The 16,486-nt window shown below is 47.5% G+C and overlaps 1 protein-coding gene and 1 long non-coding RNA gene across 2 annotated transcripts in view; one reads left to right on the top strand and one right to left on the bottom strand.

Moving 5' to 3' along the window:
• Positions 1-9,158, bottom strand: part of LOC115635143 — a 33,774-nt gene extending 24,616 nt beyond the window's left edge. The window contains exon 1 of the long non-coding RNA XR_003996543.1: positions 9,075-9,158. This is a non-coding gene — a long non-coding RNA (uncharacterized LOC115635143). The remainder of the gene's footprint in view (positions 1-9,074) is intronic.
• On the top strand, positions 9,021-15,251 carry KCNK15 (potassium two pore domain channel subfamily K member 15). Its single transcript, XM_030533446.1, is given in 3 exon segments — positions 9,021-9,303; positions 14,258-14,601; positions 14,603-15,251. Coding segments are annotated over 3 exon segments (1,200 nt in total). The 3' UTR covers positions 15,176-15,251.
• Positions 15,252-16,486: the final 1,235 nt, after the last annotated feature.

The raw sequence follows: 16,486 nt of genomic DNA on the forward strand, positions 1-16,486 counted from the left end.
GTTCTGATGTTGAGGGAAGGGCTGGGAAGAACATAACACCTTTTTTGCCTCCACACAATGTGCTGCTCCAGTCTAATCAGACTGTAACTGGTCAGCTGTCAGGAGATAAACCTGTCCCATTCCCTCTCCAGTGATGACACAGGGATTTCAGGTACATGGATCAAATCTCTACCTGCTCTGGAATTTCTAAGTTTAAAGGAACAACTGGTGGAGGAGTGCTTAAGGGTTTTGTTTTCATGACTTAGAGACACCCCTCTCACAAGCTACTCCCCTTCTACTTTTCTCTCTAGTTACTTCCACCTCCCACCTCGCTGTTTCTACCTCCCCTTCCCCATTTCTGCTTCTTTTTTCCCCACCTCCTAACCACTGAGAATCATAAAGTACTAACACTCCCATTACTGCAACCCTTGCAGTGCTGCTGAGAGCTGTGGACAAGTCACAACTAACATCCCCAAGGTAACTGGAAAAGACCATCTAAACCCCTCGTTTGGATCTTAGTTGCCTTAAGGAAACCAAAGAAGGAGATGCAATCGAGATGGCCACCAAAGGTCTGCCAAGTTTGGTCTATACGGAGCCTTGCAAAAGCACTGAGGATCACAGCAATTGGAAGAAAAAGGAGCTGGATAAATTCATAATATGTGGAGGTGTGTTTGTGTTTTATGTCTGGAAGCAATTTCCAGGTTGATAATTCTACAGTAATCTGCATTTATAATATGTTTATACACAGCACCTTCTTTATTAACAAGTTGGTCTTTTCGAATACTGCGCTGAGCAAAATGTCTGTAGCTATCTGGACTAAAGCTCATGAAGAGACAGCAGGAAAACCCAGAGGTGACAGTAAGTTAAGAAGTTCCTTGAGGAGGCCACTGCAGTGACTTGGGTGCCAAGAAAAACCTGTGATGGGTATTGCATCTCTGCAATAGTTGAAGACAAGTATAGTGGGAGCCTAAAGTGACCTGGAACATGGCCTCTAGGGCAGAATGTGAGGCACACCCAGACACGTTAGCCTAGGACAAACAGGAGGTTGGGATGTCAGATTCCTGACCTGAAGACAAGAACTGCTAGGCAGGATCAAAACACGGAGCCATCTAGTCTGGTATCCTACCTCTACAAGTGGTCTATCTAATCCAGTATCTTGTGTCTGGGTGCTTCAGAAGAAGGTGCAAACCCAGTATAATACACTTCGGTATGCAATATTACACACTGGAGGAAGAAGGAATTATATCCTGTGCCCCCAGCTAGTGATTATCTCATGCCATGTAGCACAAGGACTGCGAGCTCTTGGAATTTGATTGGAGACAGTGTAACTGCATGTGCAATTGTTATTCAGTCTAATCCTTTTTTGAAATTTACTAATCCTTTGCTTTAATAATATCCTCAGGCATTGTGAGTATATAATCTCAGTATTTAATTCAGAACTGCTGGAGCTTTAGCTAAAATCAAAAAAAGCAGGCATTTGTTCACAAAAATCAAACCATGCTGAGACAGGTCTTTAGCTTGCTTTAGAAAGACATGTGTGGAACTCAATGGAGCTATGCCGACTTACTCCAGATGAGGATCTAGTCCTCACAGTATAATTCAAATATCAGTGTCTGGTCTTCAGCTCATTGTAACCTCTCCCATTGACTTCAAATGGAGTTGCAGATGCTCAGCCCGTCTGCAAATTAAGCCCTAGGTGTTTCACGTTGGGCATCCAAAAACAGAGGCAGCTAAAATTAGAGGTCACTTGAGAAAATTTGGCCCTGTGTGACTTGACTAAGGCTGCATAATGTGTTAGCGGCAGAACTGATTGGGACTAGAACCCAGGACTCTAGCATGCCAGTCCTGCACTGCACTGCTGGGTTGGGCTCTACCTCAGTTATTCACCTATATGGGGCATTTAAAATCAAAGGGGAGAGCTTTCTGTAATGCAAACCACCTACCTGTTTCATTATGCTGTGTAAATAAGTGAAGGAAAAAGAGCAGCAGGGGTAACATTGATTCAGAGTTCATCTTTTATTCTGTAGCTACCTATTATCAATATGAACATGTGCCTTGTACACACATCCAGCTCTCCACGGAGTGCTGGTGCTGTTTATGCTCTGAACCTCCTAACAGCCCAAGGGAGAGATATCCATCATCGGCAATTGCCAGGGACTAAATTTAAACAGATGCAATTTTGGCCTATATTTAGAATGCATCAAATTAGCATCTTTCAACAGTGAAGGTTAAGCAGCTTTGCTTATTCCAATCCATTAGAACCAGTAAAGCTTTTTAATAAATGTGCTGCTAGGACAGAATTTTTAGACACATTAATTAGATGCTGGTTTAAATACAGATGAGGTTTGACCTTGTCTTCCATCTCCCCCTTGGTAACTAACAGGTTTTTCAAAATTCATCTTACAATGACTGGGAAAACAAACTAACTGTGTTCACTAAAACCTGTCTCATTACAACAATAATACATCATTTATTCTTCTGTCCTACACTCAGAGCTCGCTCTCTCCCTCCCTCTCTGTGTAATAAAAAAATAACAGACATTTAATCTCAGAATTAAACAACTTGCTGGAAACCAATGATCGCATGCTATACCTTGCAGGGCCTGATTCCACCAAGTGCGTATGAGCCTGATCCAAATTCCATTGAAGTCAAGTTGATTTAAGTGGGCTTTGTATCAGGAAACTTCCATTGAAACCAATGGGAATTGCAGCATCAAACCCATAAAAGCAATGTGGTGCACAATGCAATTTAAGCCAGGAAATGCTGCTATTCTCCCCCCATGGAGAAAGCGCAGATGCTTTGCACTCAGTTACTATTCTTGTATCACAAAGGTTTTAGAGCTTGCAATCTTCCATGCTATTTTCAAAACAAATGATACAGTGAGAGTGACGTTGATACAGTTCAAAAGACACTACCAACCTGTGTTACACCTTCTAAAAACCCTTGTTTCTTCTCTCTCCCTGGCACGCATTACCTGACTTGTTATGGAATGGTAGCTCATGGGAACAGGTATGTGTGGGTTGTTCTTATTCTGGGGTTGTTTGTTATGGGTCTGATTCTGCCACTCTGATGCTGAGCACTACCTTACTTCACAAGCAGTCCCACTGATTTAACTGAAGCTGTATATGGACTGAGCTAATGCAAACAGGATACTGAAGGAAAAAACCAAACTGCCCCCCACCACTGTCAAAATGGCTGGAATGTGTATCACGGTGTTGATTTCAGAGTGGTCCTGATATTATCTTCCAAGATTATACATTACATCGCTGGCCTCTGTTTTTAGCAACCAGAAGAATAATTTCTTCAATTACTAACGCAACAAGAAAGGGCCGTACAGAGCCAGAGATGCAGGCAGGGCTTACATAGCACAAGACATTGTAAAAACTGGGATTTATTTAGCATCCAAATTATACAAACCTGAGAACTGATCAGAACTGGGTAAATGCGGATGCGAGCCCGCTAGAAGACCCCAATGGTCTTAGCCATAAGTGTGCCATAAGGAGAGGAGAGGGGATCACTATGCTATGAAAAAGCCATACTTCAATATTGTAATATAACTAGCCAATCAGTGTTGGCTGTTGTGGCAATGGACTTCTGGACACATACAACACAGATCTTTAAGCAGTGATGTTACTGAACCAGTAGCACTTTTAGGGCTCAGAGCAGGGTGGGTGGGCAAAATCCTTTACAGAGCGATGGTAAAGAAACCCTCTTCAAAATACTGATGCCTTCTCAAGAAAGCAGAACAAATAGCAAGGGCTCAGATCAGCCCAAAGCAACCTCGGATGTGACACTACTATTAAGGCAACCATGAAAGGTAACTTTCTTCGTCAGGGAGGTGCAGTGTACGTGTGTCTCTCATAACACTCTACTAACATGAATGAATGAGGCTTTGCAGCATAGAGGGAGGGAGGTAAGAAATGTGCTGAAGGCAGCTGGCTCTGGGGCGGAATTCAGCAGCTACTTAACAGCACACAACAATGCTAAATGGCAATTATGGGCAAGAAGTGAGGAACATCAAATACAAGTGAGAGTGCAGTGTATGGGGGTGAGGAGGGAAACTGAGCACTTAAGCGGACAACACGTAATTGTTCACAGTGCAATTTTCCCAGGACACCAGGGATAATGGGGTCCTAAATAACCAGCAGTGCTCCAAGATGAGATATTGACTCATAGCTTGACACTGAGAAAATCATCACCTTCTGAACCAGCAGCATCTCGGATATCTCCCATCCACCCATGGGCTCAGGTCAATATTGCCCAGGTTGTAAGATCTGGCAGGCTCCTAGCACATATTGGCAAGTCTGCACTGCTGAAGAAGGTGAACATAGAACAGACACATTCTTCCAGCAGAGGCTTTACTCTTTTTTACCTAAAATGTGGCAGTGTTTCAGAGTTCATGAGCCAAACAGTACTTTGCTGATGAAACAGCTGAAACAGTACTCTGTCACGATTTAGAGCAACTGCACCTGTATTCCCCCTCTATGGTCCTACAAGACCACCAACTCTCAGGCTTCCAACTCCCCAGCCATCACCTCTCCTGAGCGGAGACCCATATCTCTCTCCCCAACCTGGCAAAGGTATTTCCAGCCTGTATTTTCCTGACTACACTGTGAATTCCTCAGCAAAGCAGACTGCCTCCTCAGAGGCTATAAAGCGCGTAATTGCCCATGGCTTTAAGTTACTGCAGTGCCTTCCCTAAGCAAGCACATTTATTCTTAAAGTAAAAGCATTGGCAGAAAACATTAAAAGAACCTATTAGCATGCTAATAAGCTTACCAGAGATCACCCCCACCTCAGTTTCCACTAGAGCTGTGGTTGGTGTCAGTCTATCCAACCCTTCCCTAAGGATTGAGGCCCTCCCTTTGGACGGAAGGTCCTGTCAATTTGCTGGATCAAAGAGAGGACCTGGGTGAGTTTAAACTCAGGCTATTTATCCTAAAGTTGTTTCTTTGTCTGTTAGCCTCTAGAGAATCCAGACTGAACTAGTACAGGGGAGCTCCTAAGGAAGTGGCAAAGAATCCTGTGGCACCTTATAGACTAACAGACGTTTTGGAGCATGAGCTTTCGTGGGTGAATACTCTCTTCGTCAGGGTACCTTCCTAAGGAAGTGGTACCTCTCTGGAGGTGTTATAACTGAATGAATTTACCTAACCATGCCCACTGGTCTTAATTCCTAGTAGTCTGTAGTTACCCTTCCCCACAGAATTACACATAATCTCTGGCCCACAATGATACGTAAACTTAATACAGTGAAATCTCCCGAAGACATTGCAAGAAATTGCCATATCTGTCACAATTAGTCCCAAAGCACTTTGTTGATAGTTTCTGCTTGCGATGGTAAATGCAGACGCCCGAATTTTTTTCTCAGTAAGATCTCTCACTAATGGTGCTAATCTTGGATGTGTGCAGAGAGGAGTGAAGATGGCAGATATCCAGAACCCAAACAGATTTTTTAAGAGGATTACAGCTAGATGTTGTCTACTGAACAAGGAAATTATTCTGAAATTTAGCCCTGCACCTTTAACACTGTAAGTGGAGTAAGGAGGATTTAAAACCTGCTGGTTTATTCTAAGCTAACAAACAAGAGTTTATTTCTTGGAGAAGATATTGTCTCCAATAGCATGAGATTGAGAGAGAATTATCATTCTATTTTCAGAAGTGAAACATAAGGAATACAGGAAGGCTCAGGAAATGGAGGCCTTTTCCTCTTGCTTTTTGATTCATAGCTGAGGCAGTTCAGAGTGGTTGGAATTCATTCCTATTTAAACTGGTGGTTATTCTAGGTTTACATTATAACAAGCCAGCAACAAAAGGAAACTTCTGTCTCACCACATTGGTTAACAAAATGTCAGAAGTTCAGTCTCCTTAGGCATTCCAGCTCTTGGCTCACCACCCAGACATTGGACTCTGTGATGAGTGGTTATTGAAAACCAATTTCATCAAATATAGGTCCTCTAATCCCTAAATATGATCCACTTGGCCAGGTCAATATATAACTCAGATCTTACCCAATAATCATCCTGATGCCAATCCTTTAGTCACTAAAAACTAAAGAAATAATAATAATAAAAGGAAAGAAGAGAGTTAATAAATCATAAACAGACAAATACTTGCTAAGTCCTTATCTCCAGCTTGTAGCAGTGATGGAATAAACTGCTAGCTTGTAAAGTCTCTCTGATAACTTCCAAAAGATTGGAAATTTTTCAGTCCATAGTTCAAAAGGCTCCTTTTTGTGGTAAGTCCAGAGAATCATGGTAGGAAAGAGACAAAATGGAGCTATCTCAGGGACCTTTTATATCCTTAGCCATGTGCATGGAATTTTACTGTCTCAAACACAGCTCACAGCCTATGTTTGTGGAAAGTTTTACTGGTCCAAGATGGAGCCCAGGGTTAGCCGGGCATATCACATGTCTTTACATGCTCTGATGACTCACGGGGGCAGCCATTGCCCATATTCCTGTTGAGGCATCCACAGGAAGAGCTATCTGGGCCTATTATTAAAGTAAAGTGGCTCTGGGCCATTCCTAGATATTCTGGGGCCCTTCATAGCCTCCCTCCATGCGGGGGCTGGCTTGAGGGGCAGGGGGGAACCACTCCCCAGCACTCACTGGCAGTGCAGCTGGGGCCAGGTCCCTGCACCTCCCATTGCCAGTGAGTGGAGGCTTGGCCCTGCTGCACTCCTCAGAGGAGGGAAGAGGTGGGGCAGGGGATCTGGGGAAGGGGCGGAGCAGAGGCAGGGCTGGCAGGCCTGGGGAAGTGGCGGGGCAGGGGCTGGAGCAGCACATAGCTGCGTACTTTGCATATGGGTAAGGACAGTCCTGAGTGTCCTTAATGGACCATCAACACATAGCTGTCTGGCTCCATGCAACTTTTATCAGGTGGGTGTTACTCAGGAATGGAATACATATGTAAGATACAAACCCACAGCCAATATTCATAACTTTAGATACAAAGATGATACATGTATATAAACAGGATAATCTTACTTAGCAAATCAGAACGTTTCCATTGACACCTTACATTATATACTTTGTACAAGGTGTGTTGTAATTATATAATGGTGGCAATATCAACGATATAAATGGCCATAGTCAATCATACAGCATCACAAACATAAATCAACACTTCACAACTAGCACTTGTTGGCAGTCTCAATCTAAGGCCAAAGGCAGACACTGAACTCCTCTCTGACCCTCTAGAGGTGGGGTCCCTCCAAGTTAGGCTTGATGCATACTGATGATGAAGGCATGCAGGGGGAGCTTACATTGCAGCATCTCATTCAAAGCAGAATTTGGGTATATTTGATCTGGAGTTGAAACATGTAACTTAGTTCTTTGGTTTTCTCCTTCTTTCCTCTGCTTCAAATAATACAGCAGCAGTTATGATAATCTGATATCTAGGACTGGTGAGAAAATCAGAATAAACGTGATTTTTTTTTTAAAAATGTGGTTGATTCAATATTGTTGCTAATTGTGAAGTGCTACCTCCCTGGTGAGTCCTATCAAGCAGCACACCTTTTGCTTTCCACATCCGGCACTGCCAGCCCAAAGAGTATTTTAGCTGCATCATGCTTTCTCCATGACTGCATATCCAGCCTGGGTGAATCCTATTCCACTTGAAAGCTACCTGGATCCTGAAGCAAAACAGGGCAGCTTGGCTGCTCTCACTCACGTCAGCATCCATAACACTCCTTCAACCTGGGAATACTGCCAGAAAGGTATCAACTCAGGCAAAGTTCCTGCTTTATGTAATATTTCCAATAAGTGATACAAAGCCAACTCAGGCTTGATAAAGCTAGACGGTAGGTGAGAGTGACCCAACGTAGAAATGCTCCATGAGGAGTCCTCCTCCCCAGTTTAGGCTTAGTGACACCAAATGGAGAAAGATCACCTCTTCCAGTGCTCAGCAATGAGCCTCAGGGTAAATCAGAAAAAAGCTCATTCGACCTATGCAGCCCTAAACGGTTTGGGTCCTAGTTGTATTACGGACCAACCTCTCCCTCCCTGCACGGTGCTGTGCAACAGCAGTAGTGTGATCACCTGAAGGCCATGCGATAATAATCTTCAGGAGTGAATGGGATGGGACTGGTGACAAGTTCCTCTTCGCAGTGGCAGGCCCTTTACTTTGGAACCACTTTTGCTGAAAGCAGGGGCTGAAAGCAGAAGCAGCTATTAGTTTAACCTAGGGCAGGCTCAGTGCAGTGGGGATGGGGAGATGGGTTGCCAGGACACATCTCTGAAGTCATGTGGCAGTAGAGGCTGCCTGTGGGAGTAGGGGACCGTTTACCTGGTTGGGCAGAGCGGTGCAGTGGAAGGTGCTGAAGCAGCAGGTGCCTGTCCCCCTAAGCGGGGCGCTGAAACAATTTGTATAGTGGGGGGGCTGGGAGCCATTGACCCAAACTGTAACCCTGGCTAGGATGGACATCCTTCAAGCCAGGGGGTGCAGCAGCAGCCCCCGAATCTCTAGTTCCACCAGCACCTATATGGCCAGAGAAGCCTGAGGGTGCGGGAAGTGAGGGACTCGGCTGTGGTTCTGGAAGGGGGGCGGTCCGCTCAGCCAGCCCGAGAACAGCCGCAAGCTTCCCACACCCCCTCCGCTAGGAGAAGCGCATCCAGCTGCGTGCCTGGGGAGGGGGAGCGCGCAGCGAGAGGAGCAGCCGCAGGCGGAGCGGCCTCGGGACCAGCCCCCCGCTGCCCTCCCCTGGTGCGGGAGGAGGGGACTCCCGGGGCCCTTGCAGCCGGCGCGCGGGCATCGCTACCTTCCAGCCCCTGCCGCAGCACAGCGCAGGGGGTCTGGGGGCCAGCACCTGAGGAGCTGCTGCCCGGGCTCTGTGCACTCAGCCGGTGCAGTGGGGAGCCGACACCCGCCGGCCGGTGCATGCCCGCTACAGGCGGGCGCCGATAACCCAGGCCCAGCGCAGTGGGGAGCTGGCGGCCGGTGCATGCGGCAGGCGATGCCCGCCGGCCGGGGGCTGAGCAAGCCGGCCCTGGTCCCCGGCGCGGTGCCCCGGCCGAGCGCCCCCCAGGCCGCCCCTCGCCATGAAGCGGCAGAACCTGCGCACGGTCTCGCTGATCCTCTGCATCTTCTCCTACCTGCTGGTGGGCGCCGCCGTGTTCGACGCGCTGGAGTCGGAGGCCGAGAGCGGCCGCAGGCGGCTGCTGGAGCAGAAGCGGGGCGAGCTCCGCAGGAAGTACCGCTTCTCGGCCGACGATTACCGCGAGCTGGAGCGGCTGGTGCTGCAGGCCGAGCCGCACCGCGCCGGGGGGCAGTGGAAGTTCGCCGGCTCCTTCTACTTCGCCATCACGGTCATCACCACCATCGGTGAGTGCGGGCTCGGGCCGTCCCGTCCCCCCAGGGCCGCTCCAGCCCTCCACGGGCAGCGGGCTGCCCCTGTCCATCCCTCCACGGGCACCAAGCCCTCCCCCCCAGCCCTCCGCGGGCAGCGGGCTGCCCCTGTCCATCCCTCCACGGGCACCAAGCCCTCCCCCCCCAGCCCTCCACGGGCACCAAGCCCTCCCCCCCAGCCCTCCACGGGCAGCGGGCGCCCCCCCCCCGCCTGCCCCCAGCCCTCCGCGGGCAGCGGGCGCCCCCCTCGCCTGCCTCCAGCCCCCAGCCCTCCACGGGCAGCGGGCCGCCCCGTCCAACCCTCCACGGGCACCCAGCCCTCCACGGGCACCCTTCCCCCTCCCTCCGCCCCTCCACGGGCACCGAGCGGTCCCTGTCCACCCCTCCACAGGCACCGGGTCGCGCCATCCCCCCAGGGCACTGAGCCGCCCCCTGCCTGCACCCATCACCCTGCCCTCATCGGCGCCAAGCAGTCTGCCCCCATTCCTCCATGGTCACCGAGCCCCCCACCTGCCCTCACTCTTCCTTGGCACCAGGCCACCCCGTCCACCCCTTCACGGGCACTGGGCCGCCCCCCCGCCTGCCCCACCCCTCTGTGGGCATCGAGCCACCCTGTCCCCCCAGGGCACCGAGACACCCCCTGCCTCTACCCATCACCCTGCCCTCATGGGCACTGAGCCGTCTGCCCCTACCCCTCCATGGACACCAAGCCGCTCCTTGTCTCCCCAGGGCATTGATCCGCCCCCTGCCTGTGTTGATTCCCCTGCCCTCATGGGCATTGAGCTGCATCCCACCTCTCCCCATTCCTCTGTGCACACTGAGCCACCCCCTAGTTTCCCCCCCACACACACCTGCTTCCCCATGAGTCCTCCCCCAGTCCCAGGGTCACTGCACCACTAACAGCTCACTTCTGCAGTCTCCTCCTGAGAGCCATCAGCAGCCCCCATGAACCCCATCAGCTTGCAGGGCACAGCACAGTACTCTGGAATTTAAGGTTGCTGTCATTTTGGTATCTAAGTGCATCCATGTCGTGCTCTGTGCAGCTTCTACCCCACTCCCTGGCTCGAACATCAGGCTCCTTCCCTCCCTGCCACCTGCAAAAAGACTCTTCTGCTTTGCCCCATCTTGCCCCGATGTAAGAAAGCCCCATCACACACAGTCATGGGAACAAGGTTTTGAACAGCTGGGAGTTCTTATCCCCACTGCCTGCCCATGGTGTCCTTACCTCTGCCTTCAGATTATGCTAACACAGGGGTCGGCAACCTTTCAGCAGTGGTGTGCCGAGTCTTCATTTATTCACTCTGATTTAAGGTTCTGCGTGCCAGTCATACATTTTAACGTTTTTAGAAGGTCTCTTTCTATGTCTATAATATATAACTAAGCTATTGTTGTATGGAAAGTAAACAAAGTTTTTAAAATGTTTAAGATGCTTCATTTAAAATTAAATGAAAATGCAGAGCCCCCCAGAGCGGTGGCCAGGACCCGGGCAGCGTGAGTGCCAGTGCAAATCAGCTTGCATGCAGTGCCATAGGTTGCCGACCCCTGTGCTAACAAGACTCAGAAGCCACCTTTCCCCTGGTGTGCCCTGTGTGATGTTACGTAGTTTTCATGTGCAACAAACTCATCCAACTGCCTGCACTTACCTCTGCGTGAACACTGAGTTCACCCCTGCTGCCTGCACCCATGCACCCCCTCCTCGGACAGCAAGACCTCAGTTGTGGAAATGGGCAGCCTTTGAATTGTTGCAGGGAGCTAAGAGGAACTTTAATGTTGGAAATTGGCCAAAGACTTTAAGTGTTTTCACCTTTTCAGAGGTGTGTAAAATCAGGTTTACCAGTTCCAAAGCAGAGGACAGCATCCATGGATTCCATGCCCCGCTGTATTGCTGACTCCATGTGACCTCAGTTTCCCCATCTGCAAAATCAGAATAATAATAATTGCAAAGTAATATCTAATTCTCTGGGACTTTGGCCAGGGATCCCTGATGTTTACAAAGCCACCTGAGATGCTATGATAAGAAGGGCTGTGAAAATGCAAAGCATTATCAAAATGCTTATGCAGAATGTGAGTATTCTCACAGTCATGTGACAGTATACTGTGGGGGCTAGGCACAGGCCGATGACTTCATTGCAGGCAGTAGCAAACGGGCTGCAGGGAACAATGGGAACCCTGACAGGAAAAGACCTGTTCCTCTCTATGGGAATGTACAAATGTGAACATTTTAAGTTTTGCTCTATTGAGAAAGTTCTCCAGGAACAGCCTGGAGGCCCTCAGTACAATGCATGAAACCCTGACCCCAGGCAAAACTCCCACAGGGGCCCAGATTCCAGCCATATCTTCTCCTCAAAGCCCTGATGTTTGATTGTAGAAGACCTACTTTGGGGAGCCTTGCCAGCCACCCCGCCTTTGAGTCTCACTGTAAAGTTCCAATGCCCCTTTGCACTGGCTGAGCTGTAATTATTACTTGCAAGTGCAACCTCGAGTCATGAACCTTGCAATCTAATCCCAGCCTTTCGCCATTGCACAGTCACCTTGGCTAATGGCTTAATCCTTACAGCGGGGTAGATTTTAGTGGAAAGGTGTAAAGCCCTTTTGCAACTGAAAATCAGAATGTAAATGGTAAGTATTTTACTTAGTTGCTTGTACACATTCCCTGTGCACAATGATGGATTTAAGGTGCTTTGTTTTGGGTATATTTCCACTGCCACTGGGAGCAAGCTTCCCAGTCCAGGTAAACAGATTTGTTCTAGTGGGGCTCAGGTAGCACACTGAAAATAGCAGCATGGACATTGTGGCTGGGGTGGCAGATCTAGGTGTCAAGCCCACCCGTGCCCTGGGTCTGAGGTTGCGTGGCAAGCCCGAGTCTCTGCCGAAGCTGCAATGTCCACACTGCTATTTTTAGTATGCTGGCTCTGAGCTCCACTACTGTGAGTCTGACACACTGGGAGGCTTGCTCCCAGCTGTAGTGTAGGAGTACCTGTAGAATCTTGCTGACAACATTCAAATGGGTGAGTGTCCGTGACTCTTCAGAGACATTCCCTGTGTTCTGAGGACAGATCAGAGCACTCTTTACTCAGCAAAATGCTTCATCCACATTTGTGTCACTTGAAGAGCTGTGAAAATAACTGTTTTTTTCAGTTCACTGACAGTTCTGAGAGAGAAAAATTTATTTTCAAGTCAACCCCTAACCAAAATTTTTGAAGTTTTGGGTGAATTGAAAGGCAGAAATATTTTTGTGGTTGAACAAAATGTTTCGTTTGACCCAAAAGAGAACATTTCTGTCGATTTCAAGCAGTCCTTGTATCAGCGTTTACTCTCTCATTTCCTTTGTCGGTTTGAAAGCATCAGTCATATCCTCTTTTAAGAGTATTGGGGGAAACAGCAGCTATTTCTCCACCTTATTGCTGCTTTAGATCATTATTTACCCCTTGGTGTTCCCACAGCATTCTCATGTACCCTATTACCTGGTGATTGCTGCCAGACCTTGTGCTAAAGGTCTGGTAGCTTTCTGTCACTCAAGTCCTGATTTCGCTCTGTGTTCTGCAAAAGGTGCTTGTTTGATTGTATCAGAGAAAATGACGAGGTAATTTTAACTCATTTGATGTTGATGTGTGTATACATAAACAATAGGAAGCAAACTCTCTTTTAGAATATTGCAGTTGTGAGTTTATTACAGTCAGTTATGCAATACTTTGTCTTGCAACCCCATCCAATTTCCTGCAGTGGGAGGTGCACTTGAGAATCTACCAGAGACACTGTGTGTAAATTGTCTCCTGATCAATCCATCATTGTGATCAGACAGTTTCCCTAAAAGCTCTGCCCTGTACAACTGTAGGGGAAGCGCAGTCATAGTATTGAATGAGAACTAGAAAGAAGAAGAATGTCTCTTGATGAATATATTTTCCGTATTCTTCATTCAAGTTGTTTAAGTAACTGGAAAAAGTGAAATTTTTAAATAATTTTCAAAAAACCATGCAGCAGTGCAGGGAAACAAACTGGCTCTTCCCCTTCTTAAATTAACTATTATTGTTCTAGGATGTAAACATGTCCACAAAAGAAATGTCCATACCTATTGCCTTCTCAAATGTAGGTTGTTTTTTTGATGAGGCCTCCTGCCCCCATAGTGGTTACTGCAGGATACAGTATAATTCTCTTGTGTTGAAGTTTATCCCTCCATCTGAGGCAGAGATCACAAATTTCAATTAAGTTTATCAACTAAGTCAGGTGGGTGCAGAATCCTCAGTGAGTACCTTCTTCTTATCCTACTGTTATCATGCACCTCCTTGCTTAGTACACCAATTCTAAATCTCCAAACAAGACAAGGAAATTAAATCTTAATCTGTGTTAGTGAGGATGGAAGATGCGGCGCTTTAGCCTTCTCTGCGCTCTGTAGGGATGGAGTCAGCTCATGGCACTTCAGTGAAATAAACACTTTGTGTTTAAAACAATATAGTGAAAATGAAAGTGCCTTTGGTCTGATTCTCCTCTCAGTTCCCCTGGCATAAATCAGAAGAAAATCCACAGAAGTCAGTAGGGTTACACCGATGTGAAACCAGCTTGGGAGGAGAAGCAGGTCCTGTCGGTCTAATCCTGCCCATAGATACTCCAGTGCGAGCCCACAGGCTATCATGGGGTGCAAGAGGGGTAACTTTAGCCCTTTAAAGACCAAATGAAACTCCATCCTTAGTATACTCTGTTGCAATTTGGAGATCAGCGTGAGTGACCCGCAGGGGAGCATAGTCCCAAATCTCAGTAAGCGCAAACCATGAGCACACAAATCTGTCTGCAAACATTGCTCTTTTTCCCCTCAACCCCCAATCCTCACAGAAACCAGTCTGTCAGCAGTGGAATTTGGCCTGCAATGCTGACATGGGATGCCATTGCTCCTGTGGGTTTAAGTAATGCCTGCCTTTCTCTCTTTCTGGTGCAGGTTATGGACATGCTGCCCCGGGCACAGATGCTGGCAAAGTTTTCTGCATGTTCTATGCAGTCCTTGGTATCCCCCTCACACTGGTTATGTTCCAAAGTCTTGGGGAACGCATGAACACTGTAGTCCGGTTACTGCTGAAGAAAATAAAGAAGTGTCTGGGCATGAAGAGGACGAATGTCTCTATGGAAAACATGGTCTTAGTAGGCTTCTTGTCATGCATGGGGACACTGTGTGTTGGAGCAGCTGCCTTCTCTTATTTTGAGGGCTGGACCTTCTTCCATGCCTATTATTACTGCTTCATAACCCTGACCACTATTGGCTTTGGCGATTTTGTAGCTCTGCAGAAAAAACGAAGCTTTGCAGAAGAAGCCACCGTATGTGGCTTTCAGCTTTATGTACATCTTGGTCGGTTTGACTGTGATTGGTGCTTTCCTAAACTTAGTTGTTCTTAGGTTTTTGACTATGAACTCGGAAGATGAGAGGCGGGATGCAGAAGAGAGGGCATCCCTGAAGAGAGTCAGGAACAACATCCACCTGAAAGCTAAGGAAGACAGTAAGAACAGAGATGCTATTTTTCTACCCATAGAAGACAGGACAAGTCAAATGAACCTCATCCCACTGATGCAGGAAGACGCTGATAGACCAAGACGTCACTCTTCAAACTCCACCGCCAAAGTCCCTTCCTTGTGCACGTGTTTGTGCTACAGACCGCGGCTGTGTGGTAGCCCTGTCCCTTCCCATCCAGAGACCCTCAGCTGCCACATCAATCCCGTTTACTATAATTCCATTTCGTACAAAATTGATGAGGTCTCCCTGAGCACGAGGGATCCCACTGGCGTCTCCTCCCCTGGGAGCACTTTATCGTCCAACAGCCCCCGCTGCAGGGAACACCACCGCCTGCGAAGGAAATCCATCTAAATGTGCATGCTTTTTGGGAATTTTTACTCTGAACTGTATTCTACTATTGAAGTCATATTTTGATGATAAATTATTAACTGAGGTCATTGTTGTTATTCTAATTTCTTCTCCTCTCTCCAGCTACCTATTAGAATGGCTTCAACTCCAGCAGCTGCCAGCTACATAATATATTGACCAGTAATTTATTTTAAATATCACTGATGAATAATTGTCTCTCTTAGCAGGAGATGTCAGATCATGTTACACTTTTTTTTTTGGCAGTATATTAAGGTAGCAGTGATTATATAATAGCTCCCCACAAATTATAGAATCCAATGTCCTGTTTGTAGGACAGAATTGTTCCCTTGGAAATGGCTTACAAAAAAATCCAGACCCTGGCAGTGCAGTCTGTATTCCAGGCTTGCTCTGATTAATCCTTAGACTGCTGGCTCCTAGCGGTGTATGTCAGGAACCAAACAGGCTCAGTGGTATGCGCCAAAATTTACTGAAAACAAAATCTATATTAACAAGCTCTCCAGCAATGAAGATCCCTCTCTAAATTAGGGATCCTCACAAGCTGGGCATGTGTTCTTCAGTGTAACATTTTAGAGGTTTGCAAGTGATAATTTGCGGTGAGATAATATATAAAAGAATTTCCTAGCTGGATAATCACATAATGTCCGAACAGCGAAGGTAGCAACGTTGCCAGAGATTTGCAAAAAGGGAGATGATAGTGTATCAGCTGTGGAGATACCTTGTGCAACAGCAGAGGCACCAAGTTTAATGGGGTTACATTTGTGCTACTCGGGTGGGGGGATGTAAACAATCCCTGTCTGTCCAAGTTACTTCAATGTCACGCTCACGTCATGTTTGAAACCATCCACAGTGGGGCTCCAAACATGATGCAGCTGGTCATTATGGCAGATAGACCACCTGCTTTTACGTGGAGTCTCAGTGCAAGCCCCAACCTGTGAGCAGGTTGCTCTATCTTGACTGCAATGTTCTGGTTTCAAAGGAACATCCGGAGACCTCTCAGGTAGGGATGAAATATTCAAACCATCCCTCTGCCCCTGAACTCCACCTCTCTGATGAGGCATGGCCATAAGGCGAGGCTCTTCCAGAGACAGGATGGAGAAGAGTTTGGGGGAAGTGGGATTGGATTTTTTTGAAGTGTAAGGTTAAAATTGGAGGCAAGCAGGCTTGAGAATAGTGTGCCTGAGCCCCTATGGCCCCGCACCTTTGAATCTGAGAGCTGACCCTGTCCTCCATTAGCTCTAAGAACCCTCCTCATTGACCTCATTGCTCTAAGGGAGGCCAGAAAGTAGCTCTAGC

This window comes from Gopherus evgoodei, chromosome 14 (genome assembly GCF_007399415.2).
Source record: "Gopherus evgoodei ecotype Sinaloan lineage chromosome 14, rGopEvg1_v1.p, whole genome shotgun sequence".
Classification (NCBI taxonomy): Eukaryota; Metazoa; Chordata; order Testudines; family Testudinidae; genus Gopherus; species Gopherus evgoodei.